Source organism: Dermacentor silvarum, chromosome 1 (assembly GCF_013339745.2).
Source record: "Dermacentor silvarum isolate Dsil-2018 chromosome 1, BIME_Dsil_1.4, whole genome shotgun sequence".
NCBI classification, from domain to species: Eukaryota; Metazoa; Arthropoda; class Arachnida; order Ixodida; family Ixodidae; genus Dermacentor; species Dermacentor silvarum.
In genome coordinates this window covers 237,395,095-237,418,665 of record NC_051154.1, presented here as the reverse complement: position 1 = coordinate 237,418,665, position 23,571 = coordinate 237,395,095, and the positions used below count along the sequence as shown (strand labels likewise).

General features: G+C 45.5%; 1 protein-coding gene across 1 annotated transcript in view; it reads left to right on the top strand.

The window, feature by feature from the left end:
* Positions 1-21,633, top strand: part of LOC119451949 (locomotion-related protein Hikaru genki-like) — a 50,529-nt gene extending 28,896 nt beyond the window's left edge. Inside the window, exons 5-9 of the mRNA XM_037714507.2 lie at positions 1,838-1,986; positions 6,241-6,420; positions 9,609-9,782; positions 18,995-19,165; positions 21,268-21,633. Coding sequence (XP_037570435.2) covers positions 1,838-1,986; positions 6,241-6,420; positions 9,609-9,782; positions 18,995-19,165; positions 21,268-21,470 — 877 coding nt within the window. The 3' untranslated portion in view covers positions 21,471-21,633. The remainder of the gene's footprint in view (positions 1-1,837; positions 1,987-6,240; positions 6,421-9,608; positions 9,783-18,994; positions 19,166-21,267) is intronic.
* The last annotated feature ends 1,938 nt before the right edge of the window (positions 21,634-23,571 follow it).

The window sequence follows — 23,571 nt, the reverse complement described above, 5'->3', positions numbered from 1 at the left end:
GCTGGTGGACTATGCTTCCATCGTCATTCTCTGTACACACATGTAAAAGAAAACTCGTGATGTACGAGAAGTATATACTATGGTGGACCTGCAGTTTGTTCCATTTGACTATTAGAATAAGGGAAATTAGGAGCATAGTTCAGTAGCTTTCTGCTTTCTATACAAAAGAATGAAAAAAAAAAGGTATTACGAAAGGACAGTGCACAAAAACAGAGGAGCAGAAGCCCTTTGTCTCCTTCTCCCGCCACACGGACGCACACGCACTTACGTACACACGCACGCACGACCTTTGTCTCACTCCGCTCCGCTAGACGCAAGCTGCGCAACGTTCGCCTAGCAAACACCGAAACATCTTCCCCAGCGCTCGCACTTTGCCGATGTCTTGAAGTCACAGTCGATCGGAGCGCCAGTGCTGGCTGTAGTGTAGCCTATCCGCTCATCTCTATAGTTGGTAACGTCTGTGCACCGGCCCAGCCGGAAATGTTTTCCGGAGAGAGCCGCTGTTTGTTGCGGCTCCATTTACGGAGATGTGAAGGTAAAAGAAAGCTGTCTGTTTTACACCCAATTCATCGTATTTCATTGGAAGCGAAGGCGACAGAACTGTTTTGCTACTCTCTCTTTAGGTGGCGGCCTCCCTACTCTCCAATTGCTGGCTTTTGTTTCTGTGGTGGCACAGGAGACCTCACAGGAGCGTCTTTCTAGCCTGCCCAATTTTCTTCTTGGGGCAGAGCGCGGAGCTTAACGCCAAAGCCCGTATTCATGTCGTTCGCCCAGCCGTCCGCTTCTCAAGCAGTGAAACCCTGAGCAACCCTGAGCTGCTCTGAAACCCTGCACTATACACTCCTTTTACCCTGACTCAGATTTTTCCCCTGTGACTTTCGCTTACTGTCACAACTTCACGTCAGTGACTGCGGAAGCCTCTGATGATTTCACCTACGTATACCATGTGGTAAAACGAGAGTGATATTAGTCCTCAATTTATTAACTAATCAAAGTATGCAATTAAGGTTCACCGTGTCATTATCAGCAAGATTGGGAAAATTTTCGTGTACGATTTGGTTTGTAGTTGAGACTAAGCACTATTTTTTCGGCATTCATTTGGGGCCACACTCATTAGGCCCTCTCTTTCGTTAATACGAGAAGCAGCTTAACAAGTGTTGTTTATGTATAACCTTTATACACGCAATATAATCTGCTCATTTAAAAAAAAAGCGCTTGCTTATTTAGCAAACAAAAAAAATCTTTTGTTTGCGGACAAAAAGAAAAAAAAAAACGAAAAAAAAAAAAACGAAGAAAACAAAGAAAAGAACTTGTCGAAGCATGCTTCTCCTCAGAAATATTCTTTATGTGGCGAAGCATGCTTTCCGTCTTGCGGCAAATTCTGTTGAAGGTTCGACCACAAGGTACTCGACCATCTTTCGCCGGAGGCGCATCACTCCCTTTCGCTTGTCTCGAAGCGCTGCATTCTCCTTTTCTTCGTCTTCTTCTTTTCCTTCTTTCCCTCTTCTTTCCCAATCCTATCACTACGAGGAGAATTTTAAGGGCGCGCTCGCTCGAACCGCCTGCTCCGAATCACAGCCGCGCGAGGAACCACCGAATTCCAGTGCGCATATGTAAAAGGTCGGGGGCTTTCCCCACTCTCTCGCCGCGCCGCTGCGCGCGTAATGTTTGCGCCGCCTCTGCTGGCTCATTGAAAATTCGCCCCGCGCCCCGGGTTCGGAGAACACCGACGCGGTTCACATTTCTTTCTCTTGCTTCCTATGCATACCCGTTCGCTTCCTTTCACATCCGAACGTCAAACAGTCCGTGATGGGGAACATTTATTGGGCTCATTTAGAGACTACGCCAAGGGCTGGATCCTGTCGGCCGACGAGAAACAGTGGCGCTACGAGCTGCTCATTTACAAGGCGAAAGAGCACGACTCCGGGACGTACACTTGCACGACGCCTCGGGGGCAGACCAACGAGATTCACGTCAGAGTCAGAGGTAAGGCGGATTCTTCTACGCACTCTCTCTCTCTCTCTCTTGCGTCTGCAGCCTCTGGCTTCTTTTCCGTAAACAACGAATTGATTATTCCGCCTTGAATAAAGGGAGCAGCGGAACACCCGAGTCTCGGAAAGATTCATGCAACAGTACCGAGATTTCGTGCGCGATTGAAATACGAGTAGGCCGGCCATGTTGAATGCGTCAATCAGTGATTTGCCTGTGCATACTCGCCTCTAGGGGGTGTATAACAGCAGCATTTTTAGGACCGGTCGATCTGCAAGAATGTAACGGATGTCGACCACGAGAAGTCCTTAAAGCCTATTTATTGGCTGCATTGTTTGAAAAATTGCAGCCGTAGAGGAGATTATGAACAAGTGAACTTGGGTGATCAAGAGGTAATTTTCATTTTAGAATTTATTTCATGTGCACTGAGTATCTAAACCTGACGGTTTTTTTTTTTTTTGGTCTCGTTTTTAATTAGCAAACGTTGACTTATTTGTCGCCCGAGCTTATACTGGTGTGGTGTAAGAATTTTCTTTTTTAATGTCAACTTCGCGAAGAGCTTCTAAGCTCAGTGATGAAGTTTAGGCGCCAAAGGCCCAAAGCGTCACTATCAATTCACGAAAATTTATTTATTGCAGAAGGTGCGGACGCAACAGTGTGGTGCTTCAAACGTTTAAGAGGAAGCTTTAGCTCGGGTGCTCCTATCTAAATACATGTGAAAAGAGAAATCATTTTTCTCGGCAACCACTGCACCAAATTTGACGAGGTTTGTTGCATTTAAAATAAAAAGGTAAAATGTAGTCACTGTTGGTTTGTAATTTATAATTTACGTCGTCCATATTTTATTAAAAATGGGCAAAAATCGCATTTCCGAAAACGACATTATCAAGTTTACAACTATCTAACTCAGCTATGAATAATGATATAACAATTCTATGAATTGCGTCTAATAGTACATCTAAAGTAGATAAAATTCAAATATTACACATGAATTTCAAAAATTTGATAATACGGAAATACAACTTTTGCAGAACCCATGTACACAACGTAATGAATTCACGTAAGGTATAAATTTACATGTTGAATTTGTCCGCTTTGAATGATTTAGTGAATGCCGTTTACATAACTGCGATATGTTTCCTTGATGTAGAGCTATTAATTTGTAAACTTCGCGCACCTATTTTTTTTTCTAACTTTCGAATTTTGGAAATTTTTTGTTGTAAATTCAGGCCCTAAATCAAAATTCCGCTTCCAACAGTCACTAGAATTTATCTTTTTCTCTCAAATGCTACAAATTTCATTAAATTCGGTCTCGCGGGGTTATCTCAGAGAGAGAGAGAGAGAGTAGATTTTAATGAAGAGAAGGGAGGAGAGGTCGGCCTGGAGAGCGTGTCTCTAGCCTGCTACTCCTCACTGGGGTAAGGGGAAGTGGTGATACAGAGAGAGGTAGGTGACAGGTGATTATGATATCGTACAAGGAGCTACTATTTACACACGTTGTCCAATACGCGGTTGTGCACTTTTCACACACTACACGCAGGAGTAGTGTTGTCCGCACAGAACGTCATCGCACAAACACATTTCGCGCACTGCACACTGCACAGGTCCTAGAGACGACCGTCTAAGCCCGTCTCACACATAAATTTCAGAAGTGATTTTATGGTGCGCTGGGCATGATCAACGCTTCTCCATGCGCCTAAAATCTTGGCTTCCGAAAAGGGGCGGGAGTCCAAAGAGTCAACACTACGTTTTAGTGTCCTTCGCTCGGTCGCATATTGAGGGCACACGCAAAGTATGTGTTCTATTGTCTCGGGAGTGTGACAGACGCTACAATCAGGGTCTCGTTCGCGTCCAATCTTGTGAAGGTATTTGCGAGTGTACGCCACACCAAGCCGTAATCGATGGATTAGTGTTTCCTGGCCTCTCCGCATCCGAAGTGGAAGTCGGAATCGGTTATCTCAGAGAAATCACAGCATATCCACGGGGTGAATGATGATGAGTGGGCGAAGCTCCGGAGGGAATCATCGGATCTCCCGCTTAAGGGGACGCTAGCACAAACGCGTTAGAAACGTGCAGTACTCTCTAGTAAGGGGGAGCGGAGCGGCCACAGCGTCTTACGCAGCCATTTACACATGCCGGAACGTGCACCGCGTTTGCCGACGCCATCACATGACTGCTGAGAGAGTATACCCCCCGTATTCATAAACGCTCCTCGACTTGAACTTGACTTGCCACCGCTTTGGGCAGCGCGTTCGAAACGCGTTGAAGGTAAGGCGGAGAGGCCACAGCGTCTTATACCAGCTTCTTACACGGGCCGTAACGCGCTAGCACAAACGCGTTAGAAACGCGCTAGAAACGCGGCCTTTCGTTAATGTTGGGTATTTATTGCCATCGTGGTGCGTGTGTCCATGTCCGCTTCGTGGCGTAGTGGGCTAACGCCGCGCGCTCGGAAGCGAGGGGTCCCTGGTTCGATTCCGCGCTGCGGACACAACTTCGGAATTTTTTTTTCTCATTTTTCTCAGACTGGTTACACACTACTGGTTACACACTACTACTACGACGGGGACGAACGGGTGCCGCTATAAGGAGCTTCGCCCCTAAAAGCGTTTCTGCGTTTTACATGTATTTGAATAGGCCGCGTCAGAGTTGGGCCCGAGCTAAAGCTTCCTCTTAAGTCACGTTTACTTTTTGACGGAACCTGCGGTATACATGCAACTGGCAGCTCCAACTTTTTTTCTTTTTTTTTCGCGTGAGAAGTTGGCAGTGTGAGATCATCACAATCATAGATTTAAGAGATGCTGTAGTAGATACTCAAGACGCATTAGAGTCGCTGTATGACTTGGCGAAGGAGACATATTATGGCGGTATGAACTTACCAAGACTATAACGTTATTAATTAAAAATGGCTCGGTAACGAACCTTAGAGTAACAAATTTTACACAGAATGTTTAAGTTACAAATTTAAAGGGGAAACTGAGATTAACTCACTTTAAATAAACCTCGTATCCAATATAAACACATAATTTAGATTGAAAGGTGAGTGGTGACTTGCTTCGTATCACGAACAGAAGTGTCCGCTGTCCTGAATATGGCGGGACGTAGGTGAGTGTTCAAGAGGCAACACCTACTAAATAACAGAAGACGTACGCCTTTTGAGCTGACCAGCGTGGAGATAATGCATTTCTATAAGAAACGCAGAGGACATTTTTTTTTATTGGCGCGATCATCTTTTTCTCCAACACATGGCTCTCAGTGGACACGTGTCTCTCCCACGGGAACTGATTGCGCGAAGAGCTCGTGCCATCTGTTATCTTGATGTCGAAGCTGTATCGCAACTTGCTGGGCTTGTCCCTCGATTATCACCCCAAAGGCTAAAGGAAAGTTCCTTATCCCTCCTGTTCATCCGCATCTCGATCAAGTGGAAGGGAAGGGCTTTACGCTCACTACTGCGTAGTGAAGCGAATTGCGGAACTTAGACTACGGATACGTCGAAGCGCGCAGCCAGGAAAAATACTCTACAAGATATGTTTATCTATCGTGACGCTTGTCTTCAAATCCGTAAGACGTGAAATTCGTAATCAAAACGTACGGCCCCAATTCACGAAGGAAATTGTCCGCCAGTGTCGTTCTCAATAACAGACGCCTGCCGATCGCGATAGCTGACAGAAAATTGGCGATGGCAGTCGACCAATGACAAAGCGTTCTGCCGAACGCTGAGTTTTCCGATGGGCTCCTGAATAACAATGTTTTGCTTAGTTATTTTGCCTTAAGGGAGATAGCATTTGTAGCTTGCGCCCGCAGGCGAAAGTACAGCTGCATTAATTCGCTTTTTGCAGGTGTCTTCTTTTTCTTTTCTTTTTTGTGTGCACATGTATGTGTGCGCGCGCGCGCGTGTGTGTGTGTGTGTGTGTGTGTGTGTGTGTGTGTGTGTGTGTGTGTGTGTGTGTGTGTGTGTGTGTGTGTGTGTGTGTGTGTGTGTGTGTGTGTGTGTGTGTGTGTGTGTGTGTGTGTGTGTGTGTGTGTGTGTGTGTGTGTGTGTGTGCGTGCGTGCGTGCGTGCGTGCGTGCGTTCGTGCGTGCGTGCGTGCGTGTGTGCGGAACATAAATTTGAACGTTGCCGAATACAGACCCTTTGTTATCTCAATTGAAAGTGTAAATGTTTCGGGAGTGACAACGACTTCCATGTGCGTAGTCTTGCTCTCGGCCTGCTTGTGTTTTTTTTCCCTCTCTTTCCCTTTGCGCCTCTGCACAGACGTAACGTGCCCGCCCATTGAAGGCTACGGCGATGAGAACCGCGTGACCAGTGACCACGGCAACCAGATGCACAGTAAGGCCAAGTTTGCCTGCATGGAAGGCTACAACCTGGTCGGCTCGGAGGAGGTCGTCTGCAGCCCTTCCGGTCGCTGGTCTGACAAGGCGCCGCACTGCGTAGGTAGGCGCCAAGACGATGTTTCTTGAACACCTTCTATATTCTTCGTCGTCGTAACATGTACTGGGCTGCGTGTCCCCAGAGCTGACGTTGCGTTTAGCACTAGCGGTTCGGCCACATCTCTGTACAGCGCAGCTTGTTGCTACGGGCCTTTTAATATCTTAAGGGGTGGCCCTGAGCATACGTCCGTGGTGGCCTTTGATGCAGTGATGCGCTTGCCTCCTGTGGTTAGAGATTGTGACTCTACCACGTGCACTTGTTGGTCGCTTCTAATCAATGCACAAATCGCGCTACGTATTTTCACTCCGTCTTTAGATCAAGATTCGCAAATGCCTTTAAGACAGGTTCAAACTTGGACAAGGCATGTCCTTTAGAACAGATGAAGAAAACCTCTTTGCAAGCTAACCATGACGTTTTTTTCCTGTCTGCCGGTACTTAAAATTCTGACCTTTGACAGTGTAAATTCTGTTTATGCTGTCCGACATTGAACATTCACACATGTAAGACATTTAGGGTTCTCGGGAGGGCCAACAATAAAGAAGGACAAAGCTCCACGTTTCTTTGATGTAGTTGTTGTTCTTGTTCCTCTTATTTTGTTATTTATTTTTGTGCACAACCGCGGGTCTTGGAAATCGGGTTGACACGCCTGTGTATCCCTGACGGAGAAGTTACGGTGGAGAAATTCGTGGGCAAAATTATCCGACTAAACTTTCAGTAGTAAGTTAATGCCACCATTTCCAGGACTGCCTCAATCTGTAGATTGTGAGCCATGAATCACTGAAAGATGCGCCAGCGAAAATAAGTTACAGTGACTGGTAGCTCCTTGAACAACAGTCCCTGAAAGACAGGCCAAAAGATCACCGTGTCAAGCGTTCTACTTTATACATTTCTTTTATATCGCGTCGACATGCTTACGTACAGCTGAATTGCTACTTTTGCATCCGAACTTGTGGACATTTTTTTTTATTGTGATAGCAATTGTACGGACACTCCAGGCGCGCTCGTGCTGTCGCCGTTGTCATCGCCATAGTTGCCGCCGTGCTGTCGCAGCATCGACGGCACGTGCATAACCCGCATGCCGAATATTGGAGGTCGCATGATCTGGTATCACTGCGAGGGCTAACCATGCAAGCACCGCAAGTTAAGTCGAGAAGGCTGGTGCCTTGTTTGATCGGCGCGTCAGAAGGTCTGCATGGAGAGACGCGAGGGACGTGCAGTCCGTCTGGCTGCAAAAAAGAAAAGGACGAAGCCAAGTGGAGTCACCGAAGGGGCGCTTCTCAGGACGCATGTACTCACTGGGAGTACAGCATAAGGCGACTTGTGACGCGTACGCGAGACATAATGCGAGGCGGCACCATAAGTCACCGGCTTCCAATGGCCGCGCGCAGCTCGTGAGGGTGCGGCACGTGCAGCTCGAAGCATACGCGCCCTTGCAAAACGTTAGGAGGCATGTTTAGCTTGCGCCCTGTCATGATTTGCCTATAGAAATACATGAGAATGCAGTCATTATTCTGTGGTTCAACGAATTGCAGGTGAGATTTGTTGCATGTTACAGAGGGGAAAAAAAAAAGCTTTGTTGTCGTCTGCTGTGGTGCTGAAAACAAAATTTGATTCGGGCCTTCAAGTATAATGTATAAAATGTTTACTAATATTGCGAAATTCGTAAAATATTAATCGGGCAGGTTTAGAGCTTCTTAATTACGCAACAGAAAGGGAAACCGCAATTGGCACAAATTCACCTGATCGAGCATTTGAGAGGTCAAATTTACCATACAATATTCGGTATTTAATACATATCGGCATAATTTGAGAATTGAAGTTCTGTAAAGGTCACGTCAATGATCCAACAAATATATGAACGGAAGCTTAACTGCTCATACTGTCACATTTAATTTAACCCTCTATTAAGGGGAGTTTACAGAATTGCGTGGCATGTGTAAGTGCTGCTGAGTTAGAGAGCTGTAGGCTCGTCGCTTCAGTTTTTGAAACATTGATACCTTCATGGACAGAAATTTCGGACGTGAACAACCAGTGCGCAGTGCCTCGAGCGGTCCCGTGAGCAAAATGAGCTCTGAAGCGCGGTTTTTGATCAATAACTAATCGCAGACTCGAGTTAACTAAAGTATAGGCTAGGAAACAGATTCTAATCACCCAACCTTGCATCACGCATGTAGCAGTGGTGGCCGAACTTCTGGTCCAAATTCATGCAATGTTTGAACAACGGGATCCAGCTTGATTTGTCAAATTTTATGCGAAAGGAACGATTCGCGGAAAATGTACTGCGGGAAGTGAAATTTAAAAGTGGCTATACATAGTTCAGAGAGACCGATTTCGATTCTTCAAACAGCACGTCTGTAAAAAAACACAGGATCTTTTTTTTTTCTCTTTTCATTTTTTTCTCAGTCCAGACGAATGTGTTTCCAGTTATTTTTTTTCGCATCGGTGAATAATCTCGTCGATTCGTAGCACAGAGTTATCTATGTCACAGCTTGCGTCACTGCGGAAATTTTAAATTTTATAATCTTGGTCGTGGTATACGTAGTGGAGGCTGTAGTGCGCCGCATGGTAACACAGCGGGCAAAGTGAACCCAACTATATTAAAAAAAATTGTGGTATGCACCAATTCTTATGAGATCTTTGATAGCGTGGAAAATTTGTTCTCCTGTCCGTTACTAACATCTGACCTTTCTTTTAAATGCACCAACCTTTTCACTCAGCTCAGTTGACTGAATCAATTGTGTGGTTTTACGTGCCAAAACCACGATTTGATTATGAGGCACGCCGTAGGGGGGGGGGGGGGGGGGGTACTCGAGGTTAATTCTGACCACCTGGGGTTCTTTAACGTGCCCCCACTGCACGGGACACAGGCAGGCGTTCTTGCATTTCGTCCCCATCAAAATGCGGCCGCGCGCCGCGGCCGGGATTTGAACCCGCGACCTCGTGCTTAGTATAACGCAACACCATATAGCCGCTAAGCCACCGCGGCTGGTGCTCAGCTCAGTTTAGCGCTGCCCCAAATGAGAGATTATATGCGCGTCCTATGCTATGAATCGGGAAAGGTGAACTTGGGGTCGAGTTAAACCCGCCTCTAAAGGCTTCTCGTTCTCAGCGACGAGTGTGGCAGTGTACAGCGCGGCGGCATTTGTTCGGCCGTCAGAAACGCCCCGCTCAACGATGTATTCGATGCGCAGTGATCCAGTGCCCGACGATACCCAGCGTGGGTCATCTCAAGATGAGCACGCACAACAGGACCTACGGTATCCGCGTGCACTTCAGCTGTCCGTCAAACTACAGGCTTCTGGGGCCGCCATTCGTCACCTGCTGGAAGAACGAGTCCTGGTCGGACACGCCACCAACCTGCGAACGTGAGCTTAGCATCCATTCTTTTTTTTATTATTCTTTTTTTTTTCACTCGTCCGATGATAAAAGCTCATACGTGTTTATCCGGTGATGTCCTGCGTCCTTCCGGTCTTTGGAGTGCACAAACGCACTGCAGATTGTCGACGTAAATCTGAAGCCCGTTAAATTAACAGGGAAGGATCACTCGGGTGAACGCAAGTGATCGGTGTCGTCCCAATTTACAAGCGTCCCCGAAGGTTATGTTAGGGAACGTAAAGGGACCTGTATTTTCCCCGAAAAATAATATATATATATATATATATATATATATATATATATATATATATATACCGCCGAACGAGAAGAAAGGGAACTGAGGGGCCCGATTCTTATGAATAATATAATAAGAAGCCAACAAACATAGACACCAAGGACAACATAGGGGTAATTACATGTACTTACTAAGTGAAATAAAGAAATAATAAATTAGTGCAAATCCAAGTGGATGAGAAAACAACTTGCCGCAGGCGAGGAACGATCCCACGTCTTCGCATTACGCGTGCGATGCTTTTACCTTTGAGCTACCACAGCGCCGTTTTCCCATCCACTTTCCGGGGTATTTATGTTTTACTGCTACAACTTACCCTGGGAATGTTAGCCAGCGCCACCACTCACAAACCTTGGCATCGGATGTGGAACATCCTTTCTGCCGCCAAGGCACATAAGCGCTCGCCACATAAATCCCTACTGTAGAGGCGGTCTTCGCGTACGTCTCAGAACCTAATTAAAAAAAAAAAACCTGTCAGCTTTACTTTGATCACCCTGCATATATATATAGCGCTTACTGCCGTTTTGCCTTTGCTCAAGTTCCGCAGAAGGATCACACTTTATGGTCGCCGTCGTTCAATTTACCTTCGTCTAAGCTTCTAGTGGTAAGAAGTGTCCGGAACATGGCACCTATGACGTCACCTGGTCGCTCCCGTCGTCTGCTGTACGACAAAGGATGGCCTTCGAGACTCGTTTTCATTACTCGCTGACAGGTTTGATGTAGCTGTTACGGGTAGTACGGACGAACGTACCATTTTTCTTATCGACAAACCAACCAGTAACATTGATAAGTGTTATATTGAAAGTTCCGGAATATAAAATTCGACTTTGCTGCGAAATTTGAGCAAGAACAAAGCAGCAGTGAGAGAAAAATATTTTTTTGCGAGCTTCTAACGGGGAAAAAACGTGTCACTATATCTGCAAAAAGTTTTCGAGGACAGGGGAGTAGAATTATTGAATTAAATTTTTGCAGCTATAGTGATCAAACCCGGCGTAGATGCAGAAGACCTTCAAGTCTGCATTAGTAGTTAGTTAGTTAGTTAGTTAGTTAGTTAGTTAGTTAGTTAGTTAGTTAGTTAGTTAGTAGTAGTAGTAGTAGTAGTAGTAGTAGTAGTAGTAGTAGTAGTAGTAGTAGTAGTAGTAGTAGTAGTAGTAGTATGGTGGTGGTGGTGGTGGTGGTGGTGGTTATGATGCTGCAGCAGGTGGGGTTAGCCTGGCATACATAGCCAGCAATTGTTGTTCCGCCTAGGCCTCCTATGTATCTTTACTTCTTCGATTTTATAACCCCAAAGCCCGCAATTTTAAAAAGTCACCAGGAGCCGTGGATCGCATACGGAAGTCGAACACGAACATAGTTTTTAAAACACGCGAATCAAGCAAGAGATGCAAGAGACGCGAAATCACCTCCGAAACGATGTATGTGTTACAGAAGAGAAGCCAAGGGCGCGATCTTGTACGCGTTCCAAAATAGAACGGAGGCGTTCCGTTCCATCTAGCCGCACACGATTGGTCAATTTCAACCGCGACGTTCAAATTGAGCAATCGTGTGCGGCTCGATGGAACGGAACGCCTCCGTTCCATTTTGGAACGCGTACAAGATCGCGCCCCAAGACTACTATGTCAAGTCGTATTCGCTCATCGATACGTCGTGTTCTCTGAAACTGACGCGCGTTTCTTTTTATCGCGTACATGCAGTTTTCCGCAGCACAACGGAATCATTTAAAAACTACGTGCTTGTTGGGACATACCCTTTGGAATGTCCGTGGCATACAATATGGACTCAAAAATTTGCATTTTGTGCGAATTCATTGTGGCGTTTACGTTAGCCAATGCTGCGCGCAACTGCGACGACGCAGCCCTCGTAAACTTTGGTCGGTGCAAAGCGCATGAAGCGCAAATAGTAGCGCACTCGGCGAGCAAATAAATATGCATGACAGCGTCTGCTTTAATAAAATCCACTTGTCCGCTAACACTGGCGAAAATTTCTAGCATTGAAGATTAATGCGAAACTGGCGCTTCTGGTCTTGAAAATTGATTTTCGCTGATTGGTTTAAGTGTACCTCGTTCGCAGAAGGCCTTGCACAGAAAGACGCAAGATATGTCTTTTCAGTGTGCTATTCCCAGCAGGGGTCCGGTCGCTGCATATGTGTTTATTGTGAAATTTGTCATATGGGCGGCGCTTTCAGATACAACAACCCTTAGACGACCCTCAAATTTAATAGCTATCGTTATTTACGAATAATTGAATAATTATTTAAAATATTAATTGGGTTATTGCCGAGACAAGCTGGATGGTCAGCTGGGCCTTTCGTCGCCATTTTGTTGTGAGCGTTCTGTCGCACTTTTCGAGGAGTCACGAACATGTTTTCTCGTAAGGCTTCACTTCCCTTTATCGCCATCAAGACCCTATAGAAGGAACGTCACATAAGGGGTGGATAATAAAAATGAATATTGGAAACAGGCGTTGTCATTATGAAATGTGGGTTACAACAACTTCAGAAAAGCCTGATGGGCGTGTGATGGATGCATTGACACGTGGAAGGCCGTTTACACTCTCTCGCTGCTCGGAGGCAGAATCAAGCTCGAAACGTAGTGCTCCTGGCACGTGTGTGGGCAACTTGAGGCGATGATCTTCCGAATGGCCGGCGCCTTCGCTTATTACTACGCACGAGTTGTTTTACTTCTAGTGGTTCTCACTGAAGTATTGCTGTGCTGTTTCGTTCAGTTCTGCATCGGTTGCAGCGATTGAGATTAAGGTATAGAGAGTAAGTAGCTCGGCTACCTAATTTCTGCATGTTTTACGGCAACAAATAAAGAAATAAATTATTAAATATACGAAAATAATAAATAAGTAAATGGAAAAATTTACAGCGAAGATAATCGAAATGAAGATAATGATGCCGCAACGGAAGCGTTCACTTGACATCTAACGTCTGTCCGCGCAGCTACCGAAACGCACTTGTAGTCTTTGTACAACACTTTGTTGTTACCCAGACACTTTGTAGTCTTTATCCGTTGGCTCAGGTTAATCCAAACCCACAGCTCAGTTCAGTTCACAGTTCAGAGAAAGATTGGGTCACTTCATACATAACTATATAGGAGCACTTATCACAAAAGCTGATATTACAATCTCTACTAAAAAGCAGTTCAAGAATATGTTCGCCTTTTGCAGCAGATGACGCGCTAACCACGGTCCAAGTAATTTTGTTTTGTGAAGGGTGACTGTCCGAGGTGGCTTCGATGATGACCATCGTTTGTACACTGGTATTGTTGCTATGAATGCCTATAAGCCATCCTTATGGTGAGTGCTAGTCCGTCGTACTAAGTGCTCGGTAGGAAGAGAATTATCACCATGCTTTGCGAAAGTTCTAGACAGATGTCTAGAGGTTTATCTTGCTCGTAGTACTTCCGAAGACGGTTGTCGAGCTTCTGCGTATACCAGGTCGATCGAAGTAGATCGCTGTATCCCTGAGTATACTGTATATCCATCTGCGGGCAGTTCGAGCCTCTTCTCAGCGCAGGCTGGGAGTCCTTGGCTCAGGGGCAAACGGTTAATAGTTTTAGCTCATATCCATGAAGCATGTGAGGTTAGCAGCGACTCTCTATAACCATCCCACTTAGCCCTGCAGAGATAGAGGAGGGTATGAGTAGCGTGATTCACTTTTCGTCCTAGTGACTGAACGTAATTAAAACCATTTGAGTCTCTGGTCCTGCTCAAGACCTAGAAAGAGGTGTGTTGACGCAATTTGAATGGGCTTTAGTTGAAGAATAATCAGATATTACCAGACTTATAGAGGTTGGAATGCGCAACATTTTAGACGAGAGACACAGATGAGGAACACACGCGACAGAGCGCTGTCGTGTGTGCTCCTCATCTGTGTCTCTCGTCTAAAATGTTGCGCATTCCAACCTCTAGTATGCTATACCAACACACCCAGTCTTCAACCTTGGCAAGTTTACCAGACCAGAATAATCAGAAAATATTAACCCATCCTTAAGGGTTAATGATAGTATGACAAAACTTGTCGAACACAGAGTAATTCCTCGTTTTGTAACACTTCGATCCGTCGTGTAACATTTCGAACGAGCCGAATTCAGAAGAAGATTTTTTTTTGTTCGTAAATGGCTCTTTACCATTGGCCGGCCGCATTCGCCTACGATATGTCAAACATCAGGGTTGGCTGGAATTCGCTATTACAAATAATGCTAGGGTAAGTGCTTTTTGTGAGTACGGGCTCAGATTGGTGCGCCTGTCGCGAGCACTGAAGTGCATTCTAGCATCGACAGGTGCACCGCCGATTTCTCGTGAATGTGCGATTACACTTGTGTAAGAAGCAGGCGGAATCGAACAGTGGCATTTGATTGGACGATCACTGACTTGACTTGTTTCTTTCCTTCCTGGGCACAAGTTCGCTCATGAGCAGTCATATTCTTGCTATGAACTATTTCGTCTAGTGTTTCTGCCTCTGCACTATCAATACCACGAGACAGCCTACTCCCTATCACAAATTGATTGACTGATTGATTGACTAATTGAGTGATTGCTTGATGGATTGACTGATTTTAATCTCTTAATAGAGCACACGGGCAATCAATGACGCCGTAGCCGGCAGCTCAACGGGAAAACGTCATGGCTATTCAGCCACCGCTGTGGCGACGAAGTGTTTTGTGAATATAGGCCCAGCACCTCGATACTCTCAGTTCGTGAGAACTGAATGCTATTCGACGGCGCCTCGGCCACGACGAGTTGCTGGGGCCAGTTCCTGATAAACCTCCTTGTGTGCGAACGGCTTTGTTAATTCGATTCCTTGGGCCCGGATGAATTTCGTGCCCAGCTGAATTGGGCGTAAAATAAACGTTATAGAAATGTTCGAATTCAGAAACCTTCCGGCATGACTGGTGGTTTGGGGCGCGATTAGGCAGAAGTGGCCGAATTCGACCGAAGTGGCCGATGCCCCCATCCGACCACTTAACCGCCTTGCCCCCCCCCCCCCCCTCCCCCTAGCTCGAACGACATTTCATTTTTCCCAGGAACCCTGGTGTTTCAAAAAATAATAAATGCAATTTCAGGCCTTTGAAGAGACACTAGAGAGAGGCACTAAATCAGTCTAGACAAATGAAGTATTCGTTAAAAAACTATAGGTTGTTATTTCGCGGTACTAAGCTGATAATTAAAAGAGCAAATGGAGGTCAAAGTTGTTGCACTTTCTTTAGCGAGGTAGTCATTTGGGCCAGTTGGTACGGTTCCGTGAAAAAGTGAAGGCTACGCGAAACAACAAGGACAGAGAAGTAGAATGGACACCACAAGTTGTTTACTAGCAACTAACAGTTTATTCAAAGAAACAAGAGCTTTAAAGCAAGCAGAACCATCTGCGCAATCGCCTCAACTGAACAAAAGCCAATTCTCACGGGTGAAAATCGGAAAAAAAAAGAAAAGTCCAATACACAAGGGAAACAAAAATGACACGCAGCGCTGGCATCAAAAATTCAAAAAGTGGGGACCACATGTCACTGAGGCATGGCTAATTTCACCGGTAGAAAATATAATCTCCCTTCGCGATAAAGCACTTGAAGGTATACTCATCCACGTTTCACCAGCGTTCTGAATGTAGAACGCTTCCATTATTTTGCGTGCCAAATCAACCTTGTGTGTAAAGAAAACAATACGAATTGAATTATCTTTCTGAGTTGATTCTGAAATAATTTTCTTTCCACTTTCTCAATTTCGCGCCGAAACAACAAATGCCATTACGTCAGTGCGACGTCATGGATTGCAATGCATTTTCTCGTACTTGCGCCGTTATGGCTTAATGAAAGTTTTCGAAACTCGCCAAGTTCGTTCTTGGGCTCTTTTAAAGTTATATGTAGTCCATATTTACCAATAACAAATCAACTGTATTCGCGAGCAGACGCCATCGAAAACTGTGACGTCACTTCGAGCTGGTGCGGGAACTTCAAGACGGCGTCGCCACCCGTCGTTCTGTTTTGTTTTTTTTTTTTTTTTTTTCTGGCTCACTAAGCCTCTTGCTCATACCAAGAGCAACCTTTCTTTTTGGCGTTTTAATAGGTTAATTTGCCACTACGTTTCAAATATATTTTCTTTTTCTCCTTAATGTCCCTTTAAGTAAATGTTACCCTAACGGAAATTCGCAAAGTTGGTGTTCTCTGACCAATTCGAAAGAGAACGTGTGCCTTTAAAAAGCCCAGAATGAAACGGCACGTCGGTGACCGTGCCTGCGACCAGGGCTCCGGCTGCGCCGACATGTGTTCGCCGGTGCTCCCTTTATAGCACACCGAGGTTTTTGTATAGTCATGGCCATGGTTCGAGCCATAACGACCTAACGCAGGCGCTTCTAAGACCCGCCAAGCAAAATTTTAATTTGTACCTTGTTTATCGGGTAGGATTGAGTCGACTGCGCGGGAAAAGTGCATTTATGCGTTCTTTTCTTTTGGCTGGTATCCGCCTGTTAGCTTTGTTACCCGTACATGCACGATTTCATTTATTCCGCACAAGGTGGTTAAGTATTATTCTTTAAACAAAATTATATTCTACCGATAAGTGATATTAATCCCATTATTATTATTATTATTATTATTATTATTATTATTATTATTATTATTATTATTATTATTATTATTATTATTATTATTATTATTATTATTATTCGGTTTGAAAACATGTATACAGACAGACAGAGGGAAATAAGGGAAAAGAAGGCAGGCAACTGCCACCAAAAGGGGCACAACCCCTGCTTATACTTTTTAGGAAGGAGGAAGGATAGATGGATAGAAATTGAGGATAGTAAGAACGGTAGGAAAAAAAAGGAAAGAACAAGACTGATCACAAAGATTGCAGTAAAACAACTACAAGTGTCGCAGGTCACCCTTTTACAAAATATTATGACTTAAAGAAAACCCAGAAAAGTATGAGGTCTCGTCACTCGCAAAGAAAAAAAAAAGCGCAACATCTTCGAGTCAGTTTCTTATAGAGGAGCAAGGACTGGCCATGTCGAGACGGACAGCCACACGAATGCAGACATTCGGATACATTAACAGCCGGAGGTGTACTGCTTCCAAGCTCTCTAGTTGGAACCCCGTTCAACCTCACCTACCCTGCCTATTTTCTAATAAAATTCAAGAGCAGTGCTATGAATAATTTTGAACACAAAAGAGGGAATTGAGCGCAGCTGCTGCTTCACCCTCGAGCGCTACCGCAAAGAGGGTGCGATGAAAAGCACGTATTTCTATTCAGCCGACTTTTACTGGGCTCAATAGGAGAAACCCTTGATCGGCACGTCTGCTTACGTGTGCTGAAAGCGCGTTGCTTATAGGGTAGTTCAGCGTCTGTGATACACTTCAAGTAAGGCTTTGTTATCCGTAGGTATCAGCCGTGGTTTTCAGGATCGAATGCTGTATGCATATTGTCTGCTGTCATTGCTGTCTACCGGGCCTAAGTGCCGTGAGGGAACACCGGCTTGATGACCGCACGGTTGTGCACGTCCTTTCATATTGGTGCGTGGTTAAACGCAGTGTAGGGCACGTGCTCTCGTGTATCTCGTAAAGGGAGGGAAATGAGAAGGGAAATGTAGGCAAGTTAAACGGAAGACAAACATCCGATTTCTTACCATACACTGGAGGAGGGGTAAGAGGATATACTATATAGTTGAGACCGGTTGGCTGCACCGCACTGGGGAAGAAGAAGAAGATGGAGCGAGGAGATTTAAAAAAATGGGAGGGGAAAAGTTCACATCCCGCACGCATGCGCACAGACGCTGAAGGGTCCATCGTTTAGTCAGTCACAAGCGGTCGCAGAGGTTCATGAATGTTAAGAAACGCAGCAGGTGCTTTTGTGTGTCCGTGCGTCGCGAACGCACGAGGCCACATGCCTACAGTGTTCTCTTCCTTGAAAGGTTAGACGTCTGATTGTCTGAAAGCGGTGCGAAAGACAAGCCTGTAATAATCGCACGAAGGGCAGTCACATAACAGGTGCTTTAAAGTGTGTTTTATTCCGCATGTGTCGCCATTAACACTGTCGGCATTTTCAAGTATAGGAACGAATGAGCACTCGTAAAAACAACGCCTATTCGTAATCGACAAAGTGAGGTTCCTTCTTGTCGAGTAAGACCGGAGAAATGTTTTAGTTTCATGTGTTGGTCCAAAGGCGCCTAGGCGTTGGTTAGTGAAATCCGGCGAATTCCACTTCCTCAGCGTGAGGGTACACCAAAGAGCGCTAAGGTCGTCCCTTTTCGTCTGTTCTCGACTACGGAAACTAAGTGTGCTCTGATTCTTTGTACGCTGCCTGCGTGGCTTCGTCGGCACTTGCATTGCCAATGATACTGCAATACGTAGATAACTACGTACATTTTATATTGTGACCTCTGTCAATGTATGCGAATATCCGACACCGGTTGTTCATGAGTAAAACTCGAAGCAGCGCGAAGAAGACGAGGACAGGAATTGAAAACAAACACAACAGGCCACAACAGGATTGTGTTCAATTCTTGTCCTCGTCTTCTTCGCGCTGCTTCAAGTTTTACTCAAGATGAACCAACTCGCCCAAATCAAGTTGTTGTTACTATGGTTGTTCATGTGTGCCGCGAGACAGAGCGCAGAAAGTGCACTCCCGAGAGCTGTGATCTTGCTTGTATTGTTATCGTTTTGGATCAGACAAACTAAAACGCAGCTTTCAATCGCTATTTTAGCTGTCAAAGCCGTGGGTAACTAAATGGGCATTATTGACCGTAGGCGCACCTCGAAGTCGGAAATGGCCTTCATTTAAATGCTTGTGCTGCGTTCCTCGCTCCTGTGGCCTTCCTAGTCCGACACTGGGCTCTGGTACAGCATCGGCATGTGGTCCAGCCAGAGTGTATGCAAGTTGCGCACGCGTATTTTTTTCTTTTCGTTTGCGCAGCGATTCGGTGCCGCAGTCCACTACCACCAGCGCATGGTCGTGTGTTGTACGGAGGCCGGCAGTACCCGGGTGACAGCGTCCACTACACGTGCAACGCGGGCTACGTGCTGATCGGCGAGTCTGTCAGCGTCTGCCAGGCCAACGGCACTTGGTCCAACAACTTGCCCAAATGTGAGCATTGCTTGCACTGAAAATTCAAACTTCAACATGCTGTGGCTTATTGCGCGTATACGTTGTGCTTGAAGCACGTGCTTTTTTTTTTTCCTGTTTGCACAATACGTAAACGAAAGCTTTAAGCTGACGTCTTATTTTTACCAAAATTACTCAAACCTATGCACTTTGCCTCATTTTTGTGACTCTAGTGAGGCTTAGAATGCGAGCTTTCACAATGAACGAACAAAGAAAATCTTAGGGTTAGGTAATTGCTAAATCTTTTTTTATCTCAATCTCATGCCGCATGCGCGAGCTCTAAGTGTGCGATAGAAAAATGGAACGCGCATGAAGATTCGTACATCATGGTCAAGCGCATGTTGTACTTTACACTTGCTTTAAAGAGAAACGCGCAGAAACTGTGGCAAGACGTGCGTCGTACTGAAGGACTAACTGCAGCAGACGACGATCACGCTGGAGAGTGCTTTGTGCGCTTGCGAATACTCTGGCAGATCTGCGCCGCGCAGCAAGAGAACGGAGACAAGGATTAAGAAAAAAAGAATAAAAGGCAGTGGATGCATGGCGTAAACGTCACGTAAGCCCTGAGCTCCGATATGGGAGAATGCTGAAGAGGAATGTCGCTTGAGGGCAGTGGTCGAGACAACTCGAGGGAGCCTCTGCTATTTAGAGCGTAGCACGCCTCCTGGTATCATCGCCTTGAAACATTTCATTTGCTTTTATCTCTACGATTAACAACCCTCTTTAAAAATTGTTGCGATAGAACGCTCCTTGGACAGTTCTTTATATCTTCCAGTGTACAACTTTAATTGTCAACGAGGACCAATGAGGGGCCCTTTGACGAAGACTGCCGTGAAACGAAGCCACCTAGGGCCTATCACGCCTTCTTGACTGAAATAAACTTCAGCGTAAAAGAGGACTAAGTTTGTCTGCCCCTCGATGCATGATCGCCAGCAACGATTTATGGGCTGTGATGCTGCGATCCAAAAATTTCTCTGTAGTCATTGTTGAGTCGTTGTCTGAGATAAACAAACAAGGGAAAGGATTGAGGGTAGAGTGGCAGCGATATCCTTGTTTCATCTGAAATGGCGCTGACAGGGTCGGAAAACAGATTTTTGGTCTCGTTAACCTCCCTGCCTTTCTTTTCTTTAATCTCTCTCTCTCTCTCTCTGTGAGCAATGATCCCTCTGTATTATATCCAAATTCCAAACTAATAAACTCTTGCGTATGACATCATTTTGATAACGTCAGTAAAAGTCCCCGCGTTTCGGGAACCGTATTCACATATAAATGTCCTTACACTATAGCACTGTTTGTAAGAGTAGATGCCAGCTTATGGTGATGTTGGACATATTAGCGGAGACGGCCAGCCACCGGAGAAAAAGCACTTACGGGCCCCAAGTTTCTTCGCGATGCGTTAAAAGTTTATTCACGTGGTAGTTTCATAGCACAAGAGGAAAGCAAGCCCAACTAAGAAAATTAGTAGCGAAACCTTTCACCCTGCCTTTTGTCATCGTCTGTTTGGGAGCTTCCTGCTTGATAGAGTAGTTTGATTACCGACAGGTTTTGACGCGCAGATTTGGCAGACATAATCAAACCAGTGAAGTGCACAAACTTCATACGTTGTCCGAACCTGCGATCGCTGCTGTGTGGAACACGTGCATTATTGCACTATATATAAGTGAAAGAGCGGCCGATGCCACACTTCAGCGTTTTCTTTGAAAGCCTAAACTCGTCCGCCATACCACAGGCGCGTAGATCTGTTAGATTCCTCGCATGCACAGGTAATGTTGTTTTCCGTCGCTTGGAGATACTCAGACTATTTCTTCCATTCCGCCTAATTCGATAATTAGTCTTAATTAATTAGTAAGCTTCTCAAATATTGTCATTAGGTGAAAGGTCTCAGTGATAAAATTGTAGAGCAACATGAAACACTCCCCGATACAGCTTTAAGGCCCAAGTTATAAGTGAAACAGACCCTGCATACAGTTTTAAAATGAATGATTGCTCCCCGACCGACTCCCTCTGTTTTCTGTTCTTGTCAGTGTGGCCTGTTTAAGTACACTGACGATTCATGGCGGCTTGTTTGTGTGACCTGTGCGCAGGCAAGCCGGCCTGCGAGTTCCCGGGCCAGCCGGCGCACGCGCGCGTCGTGCCATCCAAGTTTCATTACGACATCGGCGAGCTGGTGACGGTGGCGTGCAACGTGGGCTTCCGGTTGCTGGGCTCGGCGCAGCTGCGCTGCTCGCGCGATGGTCACTGGTCACACCCGTTGCCCCACTGCCGCCGCCTGGTGCTGCACAAGTAGTACCAGCGCGTGCAAGGGGGCATCATCATCCAGCACATGTCGCCACCGCACCGGAACTGAAACCCGAAACCCCGCCAGACATCCCGGTTCCCAGCACCAGGCTTCGTTGTTCTTTTTCTCTTCTGTTTGCTCTCTTAGCTTTCCAGAGAAAGATGCCTTCGCTCTCGCGCGGTTTTCTGCTACAACAAATGTGTGTACCACGAAAGAAAAATGCGACGCCAAGCTTTTCTCAAGGTTGACATAAAACAAGACGAAAGAAGAAAATGCCGTGTTGAGTTGCGCTGTCATAAAAATTTAGGCAAAACACATTCCTGATGTCTTCCTATGTAAGCGAAGTTTTCTTAGTTTTGTTGAACCGGGCATTGAAACACAACACATGATATGTACAATGTGCAGGCCTCTTTATTTCCAGATTGCGGCGTGTCCATGGTTTTGGGTCGTTTCCTTTCTTCTTATTCCGCAGCTGTCTGGATCTTCCGAGGGAGGGCCATTCACAACTGAGAGAAAGGGCCTTATGAAGTCTCTTTTACATATGTTTGATGACGTTTGCTTGTTTATAATTGATTAGTTCCGAGTACCTTTTCCCAGTTATTGCGAAACGAAACTGCTCTTGCTACTGCCGAAAGACTTCGTGCTGACAATTCCCGCACGTTTAAGTCGTTTGCTACTCTGCGCATGCGTCATAAATCATGTTAGTGAACTAAAAACACATGCAGCGCACAACCTCTAGTCAAGCGCCATGGTCAACTGGGGTTGATTACATATTCACAAGAGTTAAGGGTGCGGAAAGGGTGCAGGATGTGCGGCCCGAATTAGGAACTATATAAGCCAATACAAAACTACGATCTTGTGGCAAGATGTCCAGTTGAGGAAGCGTGACGTTTGGACTTTGGACAGAACATTCGCTTTAAAGAAGGCAGTTCTCCTGAACGCTTCGCAAAAACTCACTGGTGCACAATTTCTTCGCTTTATAGGGCGGAAGGTGTGTGCACATATTGGCATAGCTAAGGCAGCTTTATTCTGTGAATTCTTCATGGGCTATATTCGATGCTCTAAGACATGTCTTTCTTACATTCAGGTGCTGTTTAATGAAGAACATGTCATATGGCTTCATTTTTTAAAAGTTTATTGACCCTTAGATTTTGCCTATTAATGACTTACCGCGAAGCGTCTCATGACCATACTGCGACGAGCATTCGCGGCTATTGCTGGCGCGGTGTCAGCAAACGTTTCGAACTCGGAACCCTCTGAGCCACAATTTATAGCGCAATAGTTGTTCTATGGGTGCCATCCGCACCAATAAATGCGCTGGCGACCATCAGTGTGAGATAACGTCATACTTATATAAGCGGCATCTAGCCAAGGCGCAACTTCAATATCTATTGCAAGGCCTATCGTTAGTAATTTTCATGTGGTGAGGACATGAGAGAAGAACAGAGAAACAGAGAATGAGATGTGATGCTTTCCCTTTTTAAAGTGTCGCCGCCGGCTTGGTCTCTGACTAACTGACGGATCCTGCTCATTCTTTTAATTTTGTTACAGTACCACTTGCAAAACGTTTCCTTAGAGGTTATAGGCATATTCCGTACGCAATTTGTGTCAGCGAGCAGATGTATTTGCCCTCTACGTCGAGGAAGCGCAATCACACTCGTCACGCATGACGTCACTACTTCGCTACCACGGATAGGTCAACTATTCACAGATCTCCGAATTTTGGCCCACTGAGTGTGCCGTGTTTTTCTTTTTTGAGCATGGTACATAGAAAATTTTAAAATTATACAGTTAATGCACCTAAACATGGGGCTCTGGGATTTGAGCCACACAATTCTTCGTCCGCTAGCACTTTTTGTCAATGGCCGCTTTGCGTGCGTTCTCTTGCTCGTGGTCAAGATAGAACGGTGGCTCTTAATTATTACGAATCTCTCTAGCTTATACGAATTTATTTGTGAATACGAGCTGTTATTGCTTGCCGTGATTGCTGCAGCAGCAAAATTGTTAAGAAGGGGTGTGTTTATTTTGTCTTGCCACTGAAAGCTATACGAAACAGCAAAACATATGCGCTCTCACCCACTGTGTCGTTCATAAATTTTCTTGAATTCTT